Source organism: Salmo trutta, chromosome 7 (assembly GCF_901001165.1).
Source record: "Salmo trutta chromosome 7, fSalTru1.1, whole genome shotgun sequence".
Taxonomy (NCBI): Eukaryota; Metazoa; Chordata; class Actinopteri; order Salmoniformes; family Salmonidae; genus Salmo; species Salmo trutta.
In genome coordinates, this window is record NC_042963.1 from 3,679,827 (window position 1) to 3,702,585 (window position 22,759).

The window sequence follows — 22,759 nt, forward strand, 5'->3', positions numbered from 1 at the left end:
TGTTTACAGTGGTTGGCTGGTGGCTCAGTGAAGATTCAAAATGGCCTCCTTCATGCACGACTCAGTAAATATTCATATAATGTTGTGTGGAAGTGAGGATTCAAAGCCACTGGATGAGATGTTTTTGAAGTGCAGTGCTCTTTCATGTACCAACATGCTAAACATACTGAAGGTGTTTTACTGTGACAGCAAAATGTTGATTTTTTTCTTTTCTTCTCTCCAGCTCAAATCGAAATAATTCCCTGCAAGATCTGTGGAGACAAATCATCAGGCATCCATTACGGTGTGATAACATGTGAGGGCTGTAAGGTAAGCACCCAGAGAACTAGCATGTGGGTGTTGGGGTGGGGTGGGGGGACAGGAAGCAGAAAAAGTTGAACTTACAAGGAAATACCTTTGAACGTGTTGTCTAACTTTTGAAACGATCTTTCGAGACGATAAAGTGTAAACTCACAGAGAGCATCGTCATTAAAGTGGTCAAGCCATACAGAGGACATCACAGAGCTCCACTTTTAGCAGGACAAAGTGACTCCTCTGCCTTGAACAGACTCTCCCTCTCAGGGACATGCTGCTTCAGTGTTTCTGCTTCTGCTGCAGCTTGCTTTTCCTTCAAATAAAATCAGCAAAAGAAGTGCTTTGAATTTTTTATTTTTTGGGGCTGTTTGCTACAGTATGCTGCTTTTATCGAAGCAAGATTTTGTACTGTTTCAAATATACCAGCCATTCACAGTGAGGGGAATTTATTTTGTGCTTCTAGTGTACTCTTGTTCCTGTGCTTGTCACTAGGCGAGTCATTAATATTCTTCCAACAGGCAGCAGCACCTTTATAACAGAGAGACAGAAGCTCTTTCAGCTGCTCCTCAGAGTCTCTCTCTCTCTGCCTCAGACAAGAGCTAGCTGCCTTGGAGAAACAAAACGCTGAAGAATAAACTGCTGAAATGTATCTTTAATGATTGCTAATTACTCCAGGCAGAGAGGCATTTAATGATATGTGCGAGTACAAGAGTTTGGACCATAAATCAGAGCATTATTAAAGAGTGCTGCTTGTCACCAGCAGTTCTAGCCAGGCTCCCGTAATGGCTGCCATTATAAAGCAACTCGGCAGCTGTCAGCTGTTTTCTTGTAATTAAACAGCCAATGAGCAGATAATTAAGACATATGTGTATGGAGAAGTGGAGTGGGGCATGTTAATGATGTGCTGGAATCAATTCATTAAGTCAAAGGATGAGGATTCCAATCGGTGTGTGTATGACATCTTTTAGCACTGCACGTGTTGGAGCCCTGTTATTAATCAACACTAATTACACAAACTATAGAAAAATACTGTCTACAATTATGATCATACCCAAACACACTACCCCCTGCAGTAAACATTGTTAAAACACACTACCCCTTCAATAAAATGACATAGCTCTCTATACAACTGACACTAGAACACAATAGCCTGCAACACAATGGCAGTTCAGTATTCTACATTATTTCAGCAACAATACCCTCAATAGTGATGAATCCTGTCAATAAGCACCCAGTGAAACGCAACGTTTAGAGAAATAAAAGCCTGTCAGTCATTGGATACAGCAGGACTACTGTGGTTCATATTGTAAGCATGGTTGTCTCTACTCCCTCTCTCTCTCTCCTGTCTCAGGGCTTCTTCAGGAGGAGTCAGCAGAGCAATGCGGCTTACTCATGCCCCCGTCAGAAGAACTGCCTGATCGACCGCACCAGCCGCAATCGCTGCCAGCACTGCCGGCTGCAGAAATGTCTGGCGGTGGGCATGTCAAGGGACGGTACGTACCACCGTCAACAAGAGGGGAGGGGACGGACACACTTTCAAGACAGGACAACACATGAAAGTGAATAGGGCATTATGGGTAGATAATCCAATTGTTCTATGATATTTTTTTAATGAAAGATAGATGTGACAGATTGTTATATCATAAACGCCAGAGTGGCTAGAGTAGAGAAGTGTGGACTAGACAGACGCCATTGTCTGTGTAATTTCCAACAGTAACTGGCGTGGCTGTGCAGTAAGTTGGCAGGTGTGACAGAAAGTAGGGTTGATGAACAGAGGGTCGTTAGGAGGTGTCATTAGTGCTGGACTGGTGCAGCTGAGGCGCAGTAATGGAAGCACACAGGTGAGTGTCTATGGGGGAGGAGGGACCTCCTGCAGGGCATGTGGCTGGGCTGAATTGGGTTGGGCTGGGCTGGAGGGATCAGAGGAGCCTGTAATCAGGCCAGGCCTTTAGAGCCTTTCCGCTGCTCACACACATGGACACACGCACACATGCACACACACGCAGGCACACACGCAAACACACACACACAGACCACGCGCGCACAATCAGGACAGGCCAAGGTGACTCCTGCATTTACTCAGCACACCAGAGTCCATCTGCCCGCGCTCCCCTCTGCTCCGCTTACTTCCACTCTGTCCACACACGGGCCATCTGACACTCTGCCAGACCCCAGAACTCTGAGCCGAGGCGGCTCATTCTCAGGACCAGCTCTGTTTAGTGTGCAGGGCTCTATTCAACAAACTGTCTCGTGTCTGAGTGGCCTGTAAGCTGTGAGTCATTCTGTAGGTTGCTCTCTCGGGGTAGTTCTCATGCAAGTAGGATGTTAGTGTTGAAGGTCTCGTAATGCTGATTGTGCCACTAATACTTCCTGAAATCACAAATCTTACATGTTATAGAGAGGCTAAACTGGAGTCACAGGTGAGTGCTATGTCAATGTGTCAGTAGTAAAGGAGAGTCTACTTCCTCCCTCTCTCCCTACAGCGGTGAAGTTTGGGCGCATGTCGAAGAAGCAGCGGGACAGCCTGTATGCGGAGGTGCAGAAACACCGGCTGCAGCAGGCGCAGCGTGACCACCAGCAGCAGCCCGGCGAGGCCGAGCCGCTCACACCCACCTACGGCCTCTCGGCCAATGGCCTCACAGAGCTCCACGACGACCTCAGTGGCTACATGGATGGCCACACCCCTGACGGCAGCAAGCCCGACTCAGCAGTCAGCAGCTTCTACCTGGACATCCAGCCCTCCCCTGACCAGTCCGGCCTGGACATCAACGGCATCAAGCCCGAGCCCATCTGCGACTTCGCCCCCGGCTCAGGCTTCTTCCCCTACTGCTCCTTTACCAACGGAGAGACATCCCCCACTGTGTCCATGGCTGAGCTAGGTGAGGAGTAAGGGGGAGATGGGAGAGGAGAGGGGGGAGGAGGAGGGAGAACAACTCAACCGTGGGGCAAATGACACAAAGGTTGCTTAAAATAGCAGGCGGTTGGAGACTCATCTCCAACACTCATTAAAAGAGCCTCTTTTTTGTAATTAGTTTCCATTAATTAGGGCCAATCAGGATCCAGCAGGGCACGCGTCTGGGGAAATCATTTTTTTAGGCTCCCCTGTGCCTTGGAACTCCTTTTAACAGATGTGTTTTCAAAACCATTTAAATTCTTATACTCAATATTTCTCTCTGAGCAAATGTGACCTTTGTTTCAATGAGTAATATTGTGTGGCTGACCGCCCCTCCTTCCCGTGCATAACTAGATTGGGTTTGGCAGAACCTTCAGCTGGGAGCTTCCTGGAGGCAGTAAAAGGAAATGTCAACAAGCGTCTTCCCAGTCAAATAAAGCCCAAGCTCTCCACCTCCTAGTTGAAGCTCTGTAAATAAATCATATTTTCATGTGGCATAGTTCATCTGTGAGCTCCTCCCATTCCCCTTGAGCAGCGTTCAGGTCTGACACTGTTGTGATGTGCTGTGCTGTGCTGTTTGGTTGTGTTGCAGAGCACCTGGCCCAGAACATCTCCAAGTCTCACATGGAGACGTGTCAGTACCTGAGAGAGGAGCTGCAGCAGATGACCTGGCAGGCCTTCCTGCAGGAGGAGATGGAGAGCTACCAGACCAAGGTACTGGACAGTACACTACACTTCCACCAGCATCACCACTATCACTACCACAAAGCAGTACTCACACTAGAACTGCTTTACCTGCCTCACTGTTCTATAGACACAACAGAGCTAATCCCATCTGTTCTACAGCAGATAACCCTTTCTCTTTCCGTCCCTCTAGCCCCGAGAGGTCATGTGGCAGCTGTGTGCTATCAAAATCACAGAGGCCATCCAGTACGTGGTGGAGTTTGCCAAGCGGATCGACGGCTTCATGGAGCTGTGTCAGAACGATCAGATAGTGCTGCTGAAAGCAGGTATGACAGGCCGTCAACACGGCTCACCGCCGTCTCTCCCCCACCACCCCTCAAACTCCCGTCTCCCCCTCAGGCGTTGTCACAAGGGCGTAGCTGACCTGACTACACAAAGCCTCCCTCACAGACTGACTGTGTTTCACAGAGCCAGGAGACTCCACCCTGCCTGCCTCCTCCCTCTGTCCCCCTGCTCCTGTCCCTCTGCTGTATAACAGTACACAGGTTTTATTGGCATTAGAGGAGGGAACATCAACAAGTTTTTATTGAACGGATGGTCAGGGGGCTGGAACATAATTACAAATAATTTGTAAACTGCAAATTGATCGCAAGAAGCCCAAACAGATATAATATTTAACGAAAACATAATCATTTCAAACCATGCTTACATTTATATACGATCACATACAGTATATCTCTCCATTATGCGTGGGAATACTTTGGAACAGATTTCCAGAATTAAAATCACTTGGAGCTGATTTGCTGGTTTTTATGTGCAACAAGAACATAATAATACAAAAATAAATACACTAGTGACGTTATTTTTATATTTTTTTTGTTCAGAAAACCTGGGGGAACAAATAAAATCACCCACGGGCTGCCAGTTGGGGAACCCTGCATTAAAGGGACTACAGTTTTCCTGAGCTGAGACACTAGCTAGATGCCACATTGACTACACACACACGCACACGCACACACACACACAAACAAACACATCCGCCTCCTGTGGGTATTTCCCTGGGATTTTATTTGCATTAGCACTGCCAATAGTAATAATGAAATGGTGACAGAGATCCCTTGTCTACCGTGACATTTTAAACCAGTGCCGCCTCATAAAGCGCAGTAACAGCTTCTATTACCTCTCTTTTATCCTCTGATCCAGTCCCACACAGCGCAGCAGTACACAGCATCATGTTTCAACATCCTTTCTTATAGGGGGAAAGAAAAATGTGTAGAAATGGAATGCTATTACTTGTTCCATGTCATGGGTTTCTGTTTAAAAGGAATAGAGGGTATAACACGTAAATGACAGAGGAGAAAACACAAAATAGTGCATATGATGTGTTGGGCCTATAGTGATGCCTGACTGGCAACTCTAACTGGATCTGTAGAAGAGAAGAACCCGGATTTAGCATGATGTTATTTCTGTCTCTGCAGGCTCTTTGGAGGTTGTGTTTGTGAGAATGTGCCGTGCCTTCGACTCTCAAAACAACACAGTCTATTTCGATGGAAAGTATGCTGGGCCTGATGTGTTTAAGTCATTAGGTAAGTGCTCCAAATGTTCAACCCTGTGCACGTGTGTGCGGTGCATTGGGGCGTGCACGTGTGTGCGGTGCATTGTGTGTGTTTGTGTAAGCATGCATTGCTTCATATAACAGTCAAAGTTGGTGTATCTCTTTATGTCCCTCCACAAAGTTCTGAGGTCCAGGAAGCTAACACTGAGAACTCATCCTTACCTCACCTGGATCTCTCCTCTCCCCAGTGGATACATATGGCAGAATAGAGTTGTTACTGAGCCACTGCTGCTGCATATGGCTCCTGTTAAGATGGAATAAATAAATCCAGATTGAGTGCCTTTTGGGAGAGTTATATCAAAACCATCATTGAAAGCGCCATAGAATATGGCAGGTGTAAGCAAATAGCATTTGCTTTTGAATGCCATGTCATTACTAAGACACTCCACAGTGTATTTTCCCGTGCATCCAAATGCCTTTGGAGGAAATGAATGTGTCCTTGCGGCAGTGCGAAACTGTAGTATGAAAGCCTAAACAGATCTCTGTGTGTGTGTTGTGTATGCACAATCGTGCTTGTGTGCAAGACTGAAGAGTAACAATGCTGTGCTATTCAGTGTCATGAGTGTGACCTCCCTAACAAGCCTCCCAGTGTCAGTCAGTCAGACAGTCAGTCAGTCAGACAGTCAGTCAGACACTGCTCCGGATAGAGAAGAGGCTCGGGCCTGGGGAGGCAGAGTGATGGGGCTCCAGAGCTGTACTGGCATCAGCCTGTCTCCCACAATCCTCAATAATTGATCTAACTAAAAGACTCATTAGTGACCTCATTCTGGGTTGCGTAATGCCACCCAACTGCCAGAATGTGACTAGTCTGGGAGGGAAAAGTCAGTAAAAGCATTGGCAGTTCCACCTCAGACGCTCTCCTGTGCTGTCAGTGCACTGCACCTCCTCTCTCTGCCTGTGTGCCTTTCTCCCAATAAAGATCAAGAGTGAGACTGCCTCATCTTCATCCCCAACCATCTCTCTGTGTCTGTGTCCTTTGCTGTGGCAGGCTGTGACGACTTGATCAGCTCCGTCTTCGAGTTTGGGAAGAACTTGTGTTCTATGCACCTGTCTGAGGATGAGATTGCCCTGTTCTCCGCGTTCGTGTTGATGTCTGCAGGTAGGTGTCACTGGCAGTACAAACACAAGCGGGGGGGGGGGGGGCAGACATGCATATATACACTGCAGAGTCTCTTATTTACCTTCTTACCTTCGAAACTACTCTAAACAAACTTCCATTGAAAATCATCCATCCAGCATGTTCCTCAATTAGACACAGAAGTCAGTCATCAGTATTACTGATTGCTGTCTTACTGAGTATTACACCTTTATCCACAGTAGATTCCGAAAACCTTGCGGTGATGATAATGGGTGTGTTTCTTCTCTGTGTAGACCGGTCCTGGCTCCAGGAGAAGGTGAAGGTGGAGAAACTCCAGCAGAAGATCCAGCTGGCACTGCAGCATGTCCTGCAGAAGAACCACAGAGAGGACGGCATACTCACCAAGGTACACCCACTGTCTGTCTACACACCCACTGCATCTTTCTGTCATCTCACGGAAGGACAGTATATAGAACGGAACTCTACTGGAGCATCAAAGATCGTGTACAGTAATGCAGTTATCCACTATTGAACGAACATTATATTAAATCAAGTAGTACATTTCAGAGTTGGCATCATACAGAAGCTAAACTAAGTGAGCAGATTTTTGGAGCAGAGATACGCAGAGACTGTATGTAAGAAAGGTCTACAAGATTTCCCTCTGGTGTGTGCCTGTATCAGTATTTAGCGGTCAGTTTGTGAGAGTGAATGAAGAGATCTTCATGAGATCTCCATGTCCTCGCCTTACTGTGAATCTAAATAACAGCCTGTCTCCTTTCTTTTCCCCACACAGTTGATATGCAAGGTGTCAACACTGCGAGCGCTGTGCAGCAGGCATACAGAGAAGCTGACGGCTTTCAAAGCAATATACCCAGACATTGTGCGTGCCCACTTTCCCCCCTTATATAAGGAGCTCTTTGGATCGGACTTTGAGCAGTCCATGCCCGTTGACGGGTAGCCAGCAGCCTTGCCAGGTGCCAGCGTGGCCACTGTGGGGAATGTCATGGGGAGCATGAATCTGAGACACTTTAACGGTGCCCTGCGCAAACCAGGACGGCCGGCACGCTGCACACTTTTCTTTCTTTTTTTTTCTTGAGGGGAGGGTTGTGGGTGTTTGATTCTCTCCGTTTATTTCATTGGGATTAGTTGTCTCTGTTTGGAACCCAGGTGGGACTCTAAGCCCAAGGGACATGAAGAGAAGTTGGAGACAGTGCTTTCTCTCTGGATGAACTTGACCCTCTCATGCACATCATTCCAGCATGTTCCCAGGATATCTCTCACTGATTAGCACTCGTTGTTTTGACTTGTTTCTACAAAACAGAATTTACTGTATTGAGAAAATGATATTGAATTTGGCTATGCACATGCCTAACCTAAAAATCTCCTCAGCACCAATGATCTGGATCTCCACCTCCCCTCTGGAGCTCAAATGTCCAATGTCTTATTGCATTGGAAAACAGATCCATGTTAATATGTATTTGTTATTAAACCTATACTGTATCATATACCCTAACGAAGATAGCTGGGATAGCATTAATCCTTGGTGAAGATTATGTTACAATCTCCTAATGGAAATGTATTGCTGCTAATGTGCATGTCTTGGTCAAGTTCAGCCCTTGTTCTCCTGTGTTCAGTTGTATGTTTGGAACGCAGTGCTTAGAATGAAAACTCGCAGTGACTTTGGGAGAGGCTCCGTCTGCGTGGCAATGTAAACGGCACCTCTCTATGGACAATCGTCTAAAAAGAAAAGTAGAATTCTGGTAATTCTAGTCAAAACGCAATGATTTTAGTTGTCAAAGACTCCATCCATCATGGTTGCTTAGTGAAATCATGTAAGGCCATCTGCTATTGAACCTTGTGTGGACAGATGCCCGGGAGAAACATAGGGCACCACCACAACGATAAGGGTCCATCCCGCCTGTTTTATAATATACTACAGGGTATACGGTCATAAGTACTTACTATACAAAAAAAAGTTATGTTTATAGAGTCTATTTTAAATAACATGTATGAAATTAGTAGTCCGACTATTCTTAATTGTTGAATTGATAAGGCACTTTTATTTGCACCTTTCTTTAATTTAAGACTTGTATATTACCTAGTGATGTGTTGCATGTGCACAAGAAATACAAGTTGAACCATGGTCACAGAGGCTAGTCCTTGGAGCTGCAGACACTGCTGGTCTGGGTGGGGTTGGTTTGTTTAGGTTGGGTAAGTTTGGTTAGGTTGGGTTTGCCTGTGAGATGGCTAGCATGGTATGGTCTGGAGAGGCAGGCAGGTCACATTCACCCCATCACCTATTAGCATAACACCCCCGACACACATGCATACAATCTCAAACAAAAGCACACATGAACCTGGTACTCAACATGTTTTCTCGTTTGTGCTCAGTCCAACGTCTCCATCTAGTGGAGAGTAGCGACACCGCAGGCCAGGTGATATATAATGCCTGTTAGAGAGCAGTCCACACACAGCCCTCTCTGACCAGCTGTTGACCCATCTTGTTAGCCTCACACATAAGCATGTTTGTGGAGGAGTGATTGTGACTGTCTCTTCCCTAAGGCCTCAGCCCAGCTATGACATTTGTTATGGGACAGAAAAGGAACGGGGAAGAAGGAATTGTAATATTCAAAGCCTTGTCTGGTAGTAAAGCTTCTATTTTTGTAACATGTATAGTGAATTAAACTCATGAAAGAGAGGGGGAGAGAAAGAGAATTCAGGCAGCACTTACTATATTCCCGCAATAATTAGAGAAGCTGTTGTTTGTAGTGTATGACTAGGAAAGAAACATGACAATGGTAGAACAAGTGCTATCGTCAATGCTTCGTTGTCGTGGTTCTGTTTTTTTAGTGTGTCTTTCTTGTCAGTGTGGTAGAGAAGCGGTAGTAAAAACCCTGGATGTGCCATACAGTAGTTCCTGCTCCTGCGTTGACGGTCTACCTGTCCATAATATAGAATGGATTGATCTGACATTCCAAAAAACTCAGTGGTGGCTTGTATAGAATTCCCATTATAATCCTGATATCCCTTTAGATTACCCAACACAGCATGGTTACAGTTTTGACACAACCCTTACCATAGTGGTTTGGTTTGTTTTTCTGTTTGCACACAATGATTCCTCTGCCGTGCAATTTGTACAAGACAGAAAGTCTTGTGCTGTCACCCCTCAGGGAAGAGTTATTTTACGCTTTCTGTTTGAAATTGTTTCTGTTGTGTTGTTGGTCCTCATTAGGTATAGTTCATGTGTTGTTCAGGGATGTTCGATAATAAGTGGTTAGGAAGAACATGTGAAATTCATTGCTGAGTTGTATTTCCCATTGCTGATGTACAGTACTTTAGGAGCTGTTGGCTAAGCACCAGAAATTCTAACTATGCCCTAGAAGTCAAGCTCATAATAAAAACAAACTTTATTTTCCCATGTTTACAGTCAGTTTTCCCATTGGCCATACAGAATATGTTTTATTTGATATGCAGTTTATTTATATTGCATACAATTCCAATAATAACATACTACATTTGGACTAAAATGGTGTCACCAGGGTCAATGTCACCAACTTATGATTTGATTACCCTCTTTGTTAGATAAACCAAATATACTTACGCAATATTAAATATTTCTTCTTTAGGCTGTATTAATGCTGTACCTAAGTAATAATCTCTGTAATGGTCCAATGTTATTTTGATATGTATTGGCCTAGGTGGCCAGCAGTAGCCTCAGACTACTAACCAGTGAAACCCAGTCTGTCTCAACCAGTGATTGACAATCCAGGTGACAGCGGGCCTGGCCTGTGGCCCAGTGGGAGAGATATGGATGCTCAGGGAGTTAACAGACAGACAGAAAAAGACAGACAGACAGACAGACAGACAGACAGACAGACAGACAGACAGACAGGGGAAGCAGCATATTCTCAGCCAAGAACTATGTGGTAGCTTTGTGTAACTATTACGGGTTTCTGCCGGGAAGCCACTAGAGTGGAATCCCATTTCCTGAAACACAGATGTCATTCTCTGTCTCTAAATCGATCAAACCGGTCCTAAATTAAAGGTCTCTTTGTCAAGCAATTGCAGCATCAACCCAGAACAAAAAGCAGTCATTTCTTACCACTTTCTGTTCACTGTGTTGTTATGTCCTTCTTGTCTTTGTTCCGTGTACAGTTTGTTAGCAGTATTGATTAGACAATGGGGATAAATCAGAGGAATTGGATCCTTTGTGTCTGTGACACTTTCAACAAACATCTCTGCACCCACATGGTGTGGGGGGATAAGTCATCATGCATGCTGTCATTTGAGACATGTTTCGCAAAGGATCACTGAGTCTGCTAGTCTATCAATGTAAATAACACCTTATGCTCCTTCTGTCTCTGCTCTCTGTGGCACTCGTGTAAACAAGCAATAGTGTGCGTGTGTGTAAGTGTGTTTGTTTACTCACTGTGTGCATAAGACAAACCCCAGACAAGGCTTTTTAATAAACTAAGAGGAACAGGGTTGTGTGGATGAGGAGTCTGTTAAGGCTTAGTGTTCCCTGGATTTGAAAGGTTTTGGTAACACTGAGAATGAGCCATCCCATGTAGCGCTCAAGTGTTATAAGCATGACATAATGCCTCGATACAATTTATAGTCCTTCAAAGCGCGCTGGAGCAAATGACTAACCACTCAGTCGTATGTGTTCAGTGCAGAATAATTGTTATGAAAGAGACAGCAAACAACTCACCATCCTGCTTGTCATACGTGTTATGTTGATGCTTTGACTGTCTGAGGCATGGGACTCCTATTTATTTGCCATAGAATATAGATTGTAATGATAGGTGTAATGTCATGTTTACAACTGTGTCGTCTTTTGAAGTTTTAAGGTGTTACCCAGATCTGTCAGTCAATTTCATAGCATTTTAACAATACTCTCATCTTCCAAAGCACATCTGATACAGTTTTAAGATAACAATACATTTTAGAATATAGTAAAAAAAAACGAACAAAAATGTTTTTGAAAAAAAAAAAAAAAAACTTCTAGCCATAAACGAATGTCAAGCAATAATATATGTGGTGTATTATTTGTTATTTTGTGCTTAGGCTTTGGACATCTGCATGTAAATACACCTCTAATTTATCACTTTTGGTTTTAATTTGTGTTATTTTGTTCTGGTTGTTATTGTTTCGTCTGTATATTTGACTGGTTCTGTTCCCAGGTGGAGGGTAACAACCACATATGGCCTGGCCTGTATATATTCATTTCTCTCTCTTTCTCTCTCCCTCATCCTCTGCTTTTAATCCACAATATTTAATGTTATTATTGATCACATGTATAAAGATAACTTTGTAACTTCATTCTGTATAGGTAAGAAGAATATACTGCTACTAAGGCCTACTCAGTGCAAATATGTATCAGTTTATCAAATACACCATGCTGTACAATATCTCTGTTTTTAGTATGCTTCTCTCCTTTAGAATTAGTTTGATAGTGGTAGGGTGTGCCAACATTTATTTTGTGTTATCCTGATGTGTGGTGCTTGTGGACAATGTCCTGATTCCTAGACTAGGCAACCCTATTAGTTCATTAATTTCATTGAGTATTGGTGCATTATTTGATATTAGGACTCAATAAATAATCATGACAATGGTAATGATTATGATAGTGGTGAATTTACTTCAATACCCAGCCAGTACCTGTATCAGTGTGCTAGTCCTGGGATAAGGCTCTTATTTCCTTCTCACTTTAAAATGATTAGTGAATCCAGTATCTGCTAATTAACAGGTTATTTAAGGTTGCTTTTCTGATTTCTGAAAAAAATCATCTGCAGGCTGAAACAGCAGTATTGTGTTTTTATTTGTTCTGATTGTAAAAACCACTTGCTGAAGCTGTAGCTGGTCATACTGGCAAATGCTGAGTATTTACCTTTTAGCTGTGTAGTACTTTACTTAAAAGTACTGTGCAATTGTCCATTTAACATTGTCATTTTATAGCTTCTTTATTTCAAAGTTAGACTGCCCTGAAACATTAGTTTCTTGAGACCAGCTTAGAACTTTGGCACCACAGTTGGTGCTATTATTACAAATGTACATGAAAAATATCACCATTAGAGGTTACAAGTTTTTTTTAACCTTTTTCTTTTCACTCTGTAGCAAATATCAGCCAGTATATGCTTGCAATGATACACAATGTACTACACTGAGTGCCTCTCAGTGTTACATGATGCATAAATGGTACAATTTGTTTTGTTTTCCAAACATGTACTCAACTGACAATGTATTTGCACAAGTAGGTGAACTCTGTCACTCATGTGTTTCAACGTTTTTCATATTCTGTCATTATAAGTACTAGATAATTTCCTTGTTTATTTAAGGCACCATGATAGATATTACAGTTAATAGAAATAAGTTTCTCCCTCTTATCTGAGTAGCGTAACTGGGAAGGATGTAATGTAAAATGGTCAAATCGATGATTTACATTCTGGCTGACAATATTGCATAAAAGATGACCTGCTGAACCAGGTTCTGGATTTTACAAAAGAATGGACAATCCACATAGATGTTTTTCACTTTGTTTTATGATCATAACATTTTGATTTCTTTATTGAGAACAGAAAATTGACTAATGCATTGTATTTCAACTATTCATATGTGTATGAAAAATATGCATACAACACATCTGAATTTCTTTAATGTTCTGTGTTTAATGTGAGCTCAAGGGGTTGGGGTAACTTAATATGAGGGTGGAGTGTGGGTGGGGTATTGCTTCATGCAAAAGAAGTATGAACTGTGGGGGGAAAAAAGAGGAAACCAGTGTGTGGTTGTCACAAATTTTTAAGTCACATGTTTGCTACTGATCTTACAATGGGAACAGATGATCATGTACCTTTTTATCCAGCTCTTTTGAACTCTCTTTAGCAGGTAGTCTATTCACAAAAGTAGTCTTGCTCCTTCTTGTCTGATTCTTAAATATGGAAATACGTATTTTGATTCATTTTGTAAATACAGCTGTAAAGAAAAATAAGAAATGTAATGTTGTCTTTTAAATACTTTCCATTCTAATATGAATGTTGTTATATTGTACTTAGAAACTGTACCTTTAATATTACCTTTATTAAAAGTGCATTGGACACATCGATTTTAGATGTGCTTTATGTGCTGTTATCCCATAATAAAATTTACCGCTTGTAATGGGCTGTTAATTTCTGTCTGCCTCTGTATTGTCTGTCTCTTTTTATACACTACACAGGATCCCTAGGCCTACCTGATACAGGCCTGGGTTAAGATCAGCGGTAAATTGCGTCAGCCAACAAGCTTTTCATTGCTTTTGTTTAGAAAGTGTGTTAGAGCTGTCAAATCTGTGACCGGCTGCTCTTGCGTTCATTGTCGTGAAACCACACCCGTCCTCATATCCCAGCCGCACTAGAAGTTCAGATCGAGAAAGTGTAGGCTTTAAAAAATTATTACACTCAAATTAAAAATAATGAATGTAAATAATAATTATATCAGCCTAATCATTTTACATTTTAGTAATTTAGCAGACGCTCTTATGTTGAGCGACTGAAAGTAGTGCATACATTTCATACTCTTTTTTTGTTTCCTACTTGTAACAGCTGAATGGGATTTCTACTAATGCGAATAGGTGCATAAAATGGCAATATCCGCAATAGATATCGCTAGGTGCCGATTGTGGATTTGACAGCTCTAACGCAATTACACCTCTGACACGCCTAAACAAAAGCAATTAAAAGCTATGCGTTTGTCGACTAACAGGGGTTACCACTCAATCTGATTGAAACCAGGCCTAAATCCTACTTATGTTTCCTATCTTATACTCGAAGTGTGGGAATTAATTGAATGTAAGTGGAAATAAGAGGCGAACCATGCCAACAGAACAGACTGTTCACCAGCCTTATTGGAGTTGTAATGAAGCCAGCGTCCAGTAGATGGAGACATCTCTGTCTGGAATTCATGTACACTGACCCTAACCAATGAGCTACATAATACATAATTGACCCTAACCCTACAATTCATGTACACTACTCCTGGGGTATTGATAAGTCAATTAGAAAGGCAGATAGGCAGGCATGCAGACAGGTAGTGAAAGCCGCCTTTACCATCAGGATCTAAGTGAAGATCTTGGCTGAATTGGTGTGTGTTGGAGTACTGTGTGTACTTTGGTACTTCATATTTACATGCAGAAATGTTTTAATTATAAAAGTTGAGTAAATAAACATACAGTAGAGGGCATCCCAATACCGTAAATAAACCATAGAAATGGATTTAATCTTTATCTGTGCCATTCTGTGACAGCATGGGCAGCGCCATCATCTGTTGTGCCAACTACATGGCGTTGATAGCTTAAAGCCATTTACAACACATAGGCAACCCAATTTGACAATAATCACTCTCAAGTCCTAACCCATAGTAATCCCCACCCAGTTGACTACTTTTAAATGGTGGAAGCCCTCAACAGCAATGTCCCTGCTAAAACGGGTAATATTCATCTAGATATGGATATTTATCTCTATGAAATAAGCCAAAATCTTTTGAGAGTAATTTATAGTATAACAATTCCAGGAATATACACTTGAGTATACAAAACATGAAGAACTGCCCTTTCCATGACATAGACTGACCAGGTGAATCCAGGTGAAAGCTATGATCCCTTATTGATGTCACTTGTTAAATCAACTTCAATCAGTGTAGATCAGGCCTGGGCAATTATTTTCCATGGAGGGCCACATTCGAATATATTTTTGCCATCGAGGGCCAGAATCATATTACAGATTTATACATCATGTGTATGACTGTGTTGACAGATATATCTACTGTAAATCACATCCAGATATGCTTCTTATTTTACTTTTTAACATGCACAGAAATAAACCACATCCATATTCTCCTTTTGGTCGGTATTTTCATTATTAAACATGCAATGAACTACACGGAGGGAAAAGTACACTGTGCATTCAGCATCACAGACAGAACTCTTGTTAACGGGTATGCACAAAAACAAGAAAGAGAGAGCTCAACATTACATTTAAACTACTCAATCAGCGTGAGGAGTGAAGTCTCTGATAGGCATTGACTAGAGCAGTGAAGTCAGGTATAGTTTCTGACGTCGCTATGCACAGGATTGCTGAGAGGTGAGAGTCAGTAAGAGATGATCTGTGCCTTGACTTGTTATATTTCATCACTTAAAATGTCTGTTCACATACATAGGTTGACCCAAACAGTAGAAACATCTTCTGAGCATGACTCCTAATCTTTGGAAAGTTTTGTTCATCGAGAGATGCATAGAACCTCGTCAGTGACATTGTTTTGAATAGTTCTCCAATCACTGCATCAGACTGAAGATCGATAAGCTCAAGTTGCAGGTCAGTGGGAGCGTTATCCACATTGAAGGTGAAAGGAGAGGAAACCAACAGCATGTCATTTTCCAACACTTTGAAATCCTCAAAACGACGAGAAAACTCACTGTTCTCCCGCTGGTACAGACTAGTAGTGTCGGAAGGTGGGTGAGATTGTTGGCTTCTACTTGGCAGTTCAGGTGGAGTCATTTTCCCTTGAAGGCTTTGACAAGGCTGTTCATCTGATGTGCAAAAAGGCCTTTCCCTTGTAGTTTGGAATTCAGTTCATTCATGAGGGCCATGATGTCCACGGTGAAGGCAAAATCAGCCAACCATTCTTTATCTTGCAGTTGAGGGAAATCCACATATTTTCCTATTATTTGCAAAAACTCAGCAATCTCTGACTTCAGGTCCCACACCCTTTTAAGCCACTTCCCCAAACTCAGCCATCTCACGTTTGTGTGGTAGGGGAGATCTGCATGACCCAACTCTGTCTCTTCCAACAGTGAGACAAACTGCCTGTGGTTTAAAGATTTTGCTCTTATGAAGTTTACCACTTTAGTGACTGTATCAACAACATGGCTCATTTTCAGTACAGAGCACCTTCTGATGAATAATGAATGATGCAATGCAGGAAAATATTTTTCTGATCTGGGTTCAGCTCAGCTACTTTATCTGTATCCTTTTCAAAAGGCCCCAAAAAATTCCTGTCAAGTTTGGGCACCCAGCAGTGGTCACACTGTATACATTTTTAAAACTCAGTCCCAGCTTTGTCTCACACTTAACCTCCTCCAATAAATCTTTCCTTGTGCTCTTCATTGACTGCATTGAAGCAAGCTCCTCTGTAATTTAAAAGTCTGGGGTTATGCCTCGTAAGAATTTCAACTGCGCTGTGTCACGTGCATCACTGCTCTCATCCAGGGCCAAGGAGAAATAGGTGAAATAGGTTACCTTGTCTTTCAACTGTTGTTCCATATTCTCTGCGATGTCCTCAACACACCATGTCACTGTTCGTCTTGAGGCAAACATTTTCAAACAGCTCTTTCTTGTCGGGGCAAAAGTATTGCTGCAGAGTTAATTAAACATTCTTTAAAGAATTCGCCCTCAGCGAATAACTTGCTATGTTTAGCAATTTTGTGGGACAGTACATAGCTAGCTCTCGTAATTCCGTTGTTTGCTGAATGCAGTTTTGCGAAAAGTCTGAGAACTGAGAAAGAAACTCTTTTGATGCACTTGTCCTCTGCTCAGAAGACATATTCCTGTATTTCTCGGCATTCGTCTGGAAGTGTCGGGACAAGTTGTTGTCTGTCAAGACAGCGATGCTCTTTTTGCACACTAAGCACACAGCTTTCCTTGATACCTCAATAAAGACATATTTCGATGTCCACTCTTGCTTGAACACCCTACATTCATTGTCTACTTTTCTTTGCTTTGAAAAACACATTTTTGCACAATTTCTAGCTAGCTACTCTACTTGTAACTGTGACGTGTGTGTCAGCCTGTCAGTCACTGTCTGTCCTCGTGCAGTTGTTATTGAGACGTGCCTTCAAAATAAATGTCCAACAAGCGGTGGGAACTCAATCATTAAACAAAGGCGAAAATTCATTTGGGCGAAAGAGGTACCGGGTTAAATGTAGATATAACTGTCCCAGTAAGAGGAAGGATAACGACCAGCAGGAGACAGGAATAAAATCAGTGTTGCCAATTTTGTGATTTTGTCCCTATATTTATGCAGCTACTTTTCAGGCTGCCTTTGCAGAGTTTTGCCACCAAGAGTTTCTATGGTTTTGATAGCATTAATAACTTTCCCCACTCAATTCTGCCGCAAACAAGAGTGGAAGCTGTCAGTGCAACAGAAGTCACAGAAACGGCACACACAGGCAGCCTCTGCCCTCAAACCATAAGACTGCTAAATAGCTAATCAAATGGCCACTCGGACTACCTGCATTGACTCTATGCACACACACACACACTGGACTCTACCCACACATTCATACATACTTCTGACACCCGAACACACACACACACACACACACACACACACACACACACACACACACACACAGACACACACACACACACACACACACACACACACACACACACACACACACACACACACACACTCACACACACACACACACACACACACACACACACACACACACACACACACACACACACACACACACACACACACACACTATACATACGCCCGCACACATGCATACTGACGCCACACCTTTACCATAGCTTAATGTCCACATCCGGTTTCAACCCTAACCCTAGCCTCAAACACAACCCTAATCCTAATCCTACCCCTAGTTTAATAATTTAGTGCTTGGGTAAGGAATATTTATGATGTGATGCAGTTAGCCACATCTCTAGTGCTCACTGACTTATCTAGAGATTTTAAATTATAAACCACATATCAGATTCCCATTCCCCTCAATATTAATTGCTCAACAATTTTTCTGTATTTCGGTTTGCTGTCTATTGATATCTCAAAAACTCGCCTAAGAGAACTTGCAGGTCATTCAACATTGAATTATAAAACAGGTGGGTGGTTATTCCATCCATTAACCAATAACATTGGAGTTCTCCTATTTATTTTTGTATTTTTATTTAACCTTTATTTAATAACTAGGCAAGTCAGTTAAGAACAAATTCTTATTTACAATGACGGCCTACCAAAAGGCAAAAGGCCTCCTGCGGGGACGGGGGCTGGGATTAAAAATCAATTAAAAAATCAAATATTAACATACAGCTTGGTATGTACTATTTCAGACAACACTCTTCAGTGAACAGTTAGTTATTCAGAGTGCTTCGAAAGTGCATTAGTGTATGTAATTCCAATATAAAATCAACAGGGGGCAATAGTGTAACTATTTTCTTACCAATGCCAATGACATCACTGAAATTTCAGTACAGATCAGACAGCTCCTCAAATGTTGAACAAACGTTCATAGAAAGTGCACTCATAACTCGTAATGACCAGGAATTTGTGCAGAGATGAGATGTTCCTGTTGTCCCATGTTGACCAATTATTATTATTGTTTGTCTGTGTCTTCAACTGATGTAGGCTACAGACAGGGTTTTACTGAAGAACACTCAATGATAAAATCATATTAAAGCCAGTCTGTTGCTCTTTAAGTACTATTCCACCACTTTTCAACCTAATATTCATCTTCCCCAAGCACCAAACCAGTGCCTACTGTCTACATATGGAAAACAGCGCGTTTCTGTGATCTGTGGTTAAAAAGATCAGAAGAAAGGTTGTAAAAACCTGGAGCGACAAACCACAACGTACCGCCCTTGCTGTCTCTGCCTGGCCGGCTCCCTTCTCTCTCCACTGGGATTCTCTGCCTCTGACCCTATTACTGGGACTGAGTCACTGGCTTACTGGTGCTCTTCCATGCCGTCCCTAGGAGGGGTGCATCCCTTCAGTGGGTTGAGTCACTGACGTGATCTTCTTGTCCTGCTTTGCACCCCCTTGGGCTTGTGCGGTGGAGGAGATCTTCGTGGGCTATACTCAGCCTTGTCTAAGGGTAGTAAGTTGGTGGTCTGTTGATATCCCTCTATTGGTGTGGGGGCTGTGCTTTGGCAAAGTTGGTGGGGTTATATCCTGCCTGGTTGGCCATGTCCGGGGTTATAGGAAGACAAGTGTGAATCATTCTGGTGATGTGTGTTATCAATAATAGGGATATCGGTGGAAATAAGTAATCCGTATTCTCCAGTAATACATTTGCAGACGCTATGGTATCGGTTCTAAATACAAGGTATTAAGTTCCGTGACCAATTATTTATTATCCGGGGAAGTGTGTAGTGCTATTCTACAAAATAGTTAATAGAAGCTGTGTATTATATTCGGGAGTGAAGTAATCTAAGATACCCTAAACACCGTCGGGAGAGTTTAGAGAATAATAACTATTGATATGGTGACAAACGGCTCCGATTCTCCCTCTAATATAGAGCTAGCAGATTTTTATAAAAGCCATGGAAGCGCTGAAAGAAGCGCACAAGCATTCTACCTATTCAGCTGGAATATGGGAAAAATTTTGCAAATTCAGGGAGGCAATTATGACTTGGCATAAAGACATAAAACCAGAATCAAAAGCTCAGTATACCAGCGCTTTGATGTCAACATTCTATCAACAAAAATGTATCACGATAAACCCGGAATGAGTACCTGTACGCTACCACAGAAAGACTGGGAACGAGAGTGTATTGATAGATTTTGCACTTCTGCTTTGATGGCAGGTTTGAACCCTGTGATCAAAACGGTAATTGCGGGGTAGTAGATGTAATTCAAGACGATGTTTTGAGAGTGGAATATAACTCCGCACACCTCGCAGACGTGCGAGGGGTTAATAGGGCCATAGAGAAAATCACTACCTATAGTTTGAATGCCCAAGATAAGACAAAGAAACATAGCGAAAAAACATCAAAGCTTAAGGAGATATCTCCCTGTTTTAGATGTGGGACTATTGGGCATTGAAAGAATGAGTGTAAGGTGATACTGGAACCTAGTGCATTAGCAGGAAATGCTGCTATACAAGAGTTTACATCTTTTTCAAAAGAGCAACAACTAATCATTTTGAGATTAGCAAGAATGTAACTTTTACCTAGGGGTGTATAGTCTCTGTTCGATCATTAAGTGGTTCATAGAAATTACAGTTTCTATGTGAAGGAAGACATATGAGATCACGTTTTACCTAACCTAGGCCAGGGATTAAATATTGTGGATTGCAATGAGAAATTGTTTTCGACTCTCCATAGCTCTCTCTCTCTCCCTCTACCGTACTTACTGTCTCGACCTCTGAATTCTTAGCTATGAAAAGCCAACTGACCCTGTGCTGACCTGTTGCACTCTCAATAACCACTGGGATTATTATTTGACCCTGATAGTCATCTATGAACTTTTGAACATCTTGAAGAACAATTTAGCCTAAATGGCCATGTACTCTTATAATCTCCACCCGGCACAAACAGAAGAGGACTGGCCACCCCTCAGAGCCTTGTTCCTCTGTAGGCTTCTTCCTAGGTTCCTGCCTTTCCAGGGAGTTTTTCCTATCCACTGTGCTCCTACGTCTGCATTGTTTGCTGTTTGGGGTTTTAGGCTGGATTTCTGTATAAGCACTTTGTAACATCTGCTGATGTACAAATAGCTTTAGAAATAGATTTGATTTGATTTGAAAAAATGCTTCGCTGTGACATTACACAGTAGGATGAAAATGGAAAAAACTGTGATTTTCAAAACCTGCAACGAGTTTCTAGCCCAAATGAAGGTATTTTCCTCCTTCCCACGTAGCCGTGATCTTATAGTACTGTTTTTAAAATGTTTTCACTTTTGATGATGTCATCGGGTAGAACTTTTTAACATTGTTGGATTCGGGCTAAACTTTGAACATTGAGATATTAAAGACATGATAGATCAGACACAGTATATAGTGAGATCTGTAGAAAGACAGAGTGGCTGGGTGGACGAGAGGAGATCACAGGATTGCTATAGGGGAGTGGATAGACATCTGTGGATTAGGCTAAGGAGGGGTTGAGTTCAGGAGGTCAGGTCAGATCCCCTGAAGGGAGTAATAAGGGTTTAGTAACCTGTTACCCTCTTCCTGTCGAACCATAAGATGTAAGGATTGGAGAGAAGGAGGAGTGTCCAAAGTGGGGTATATATAATTGTGATGGTGAGAACATGTTCTTTTGTCTGAATACAGCTGTGTCAACCCTTTGGGAAAAATTAAACTTGTGTAACGGCCGTCTGAAGGAGTAGACCAAGGCGCAGCGTGTTGAGTGCTCATCATTAAATATTTATTACTGAGACCACAATAAACAAAGAAAAAACAACAGTTTTGTCAGGAACATTAACTAAACAGAACGTAACCACCCACAAAACACAAGTGAAACAAACACAACTAAATATGGCCTCCAATTAGAGACAACCACGACCAGCTGCCTCTAATTGGAGGTCATTACCAAAACCAAACATAGAAATAGAAAAACTAGATACTAAACATAGAAAAAGAATAACATAGATATAAACCCAAAACACCCAAAACAAACACCCTCTGCCACGCCCTGACCATACTATAATAACAAAATGACCCCTTACTGGTCAGGACGTGACAACTTGGTTAAGCTTCTCTAGTGTCCGTGAGTTATTTACTCTGAAATTAGAACCTAACAATATACAGTGGGGGAAAAAAGTATTTGATCCCCCGCTGATTTTGTAGGTTTGCCCACTGATAAAGAAAGGATCAGTCTATAATTTCAATGGTAGGTTTATTTGAACAGTGAGAGACAGAATAACAACAAAAATATCGAGAAAAACGCATGTCAAAAATGTTATAAATTGTTTTGCATTTTAATGAGGGAAATAAATATTTGACCCCCTCTCAATCAGAAAGATTTCTGGCTCCCAGGTGTCTTTTATACAGGTAATGAGCTGAGATTAGGAGCACACTCTTAGAGGGTGTGATTCTAACCGCAGCTTGTTACCTGTAAAAAAGACACCTGTCCACAGAAGCAATCAATCAATCAGATTCCAAACTCTCCACCATCGCCAAGACCAAAGAGCTCTCCAAGGATGTCAGGGACAAGATTGTAAACCTACACAAGGCTGGAATGGGCTACAAGACCATCGCCAAGCAGCTAGGTGAGAAGGTGACAACATTGGGTGCGATTATTTGCAAATGGAAGAAACACAAAAGAACTGTCAATATCCCTCAGCCTGGGGCTCCATGCAAGATCTTACCTCGTGGGGTTGCAATGATCATGAGAACGGTGAGGAATCAGCACAGAACTACACGGGAGGATCTTGTCAATGATCTCAAGGCAGCTGGGACCATAGTCACCAAGAAAACAATTGGTAA

At 42.3% G+C, this 22,759-nt stretch overlaps 1 protein-coding gene across 2 annotated transcripts in view; it reads left to right on the forward strand.

The window, feature by feature from the left end:
* Positions 1-13,734, forward strand: part of roraa (RAR-related orphan receptor A, paralog a) — a 307,537-nt gene extending 293,803 nt beyond the window's left edge. For both annotated transcript variants that reach the window (XM_029757645.1, XM_029757646.1), the window contains 9 exons: positions 224-309; positions 1,646-1,787; positions 2,778-3,173; positions 3,780-3,901; positions 4,065-4,197; positions 5,350-5,457; positions 6,475-6,585; positions 6,858-6,970; positions 7,358-13,734. In XM_029757645.1, the coding sequence (XP_029613505.1) occupies positions 224-309; positions 1,646-1,787; positions 2,778-3,173; positions 3,780-3,901; positions 4,065-4,197; positions 5,350-5,457; positions 6,475-6,585; positions 6,858-6,970; positions 7,358-7,522 (1,376 nt within the window). In that variant the 3' untranslated portion in view covers positions 7,523-13,734. The remainder of the gene's footprint in view (positions 1-223; positions 310-1,645; positions 1,788-2,777; positions 3,174-3,779; positions 3,902-4,064; positions 4,198-5,349; positions 5,458-6,474; positions 6,586-6,857; positions 6,971-7,357) is intronic.
* The last annotated feature ends 9,025 nt before the right edge of the window (positions 13,735-22,759 follow it).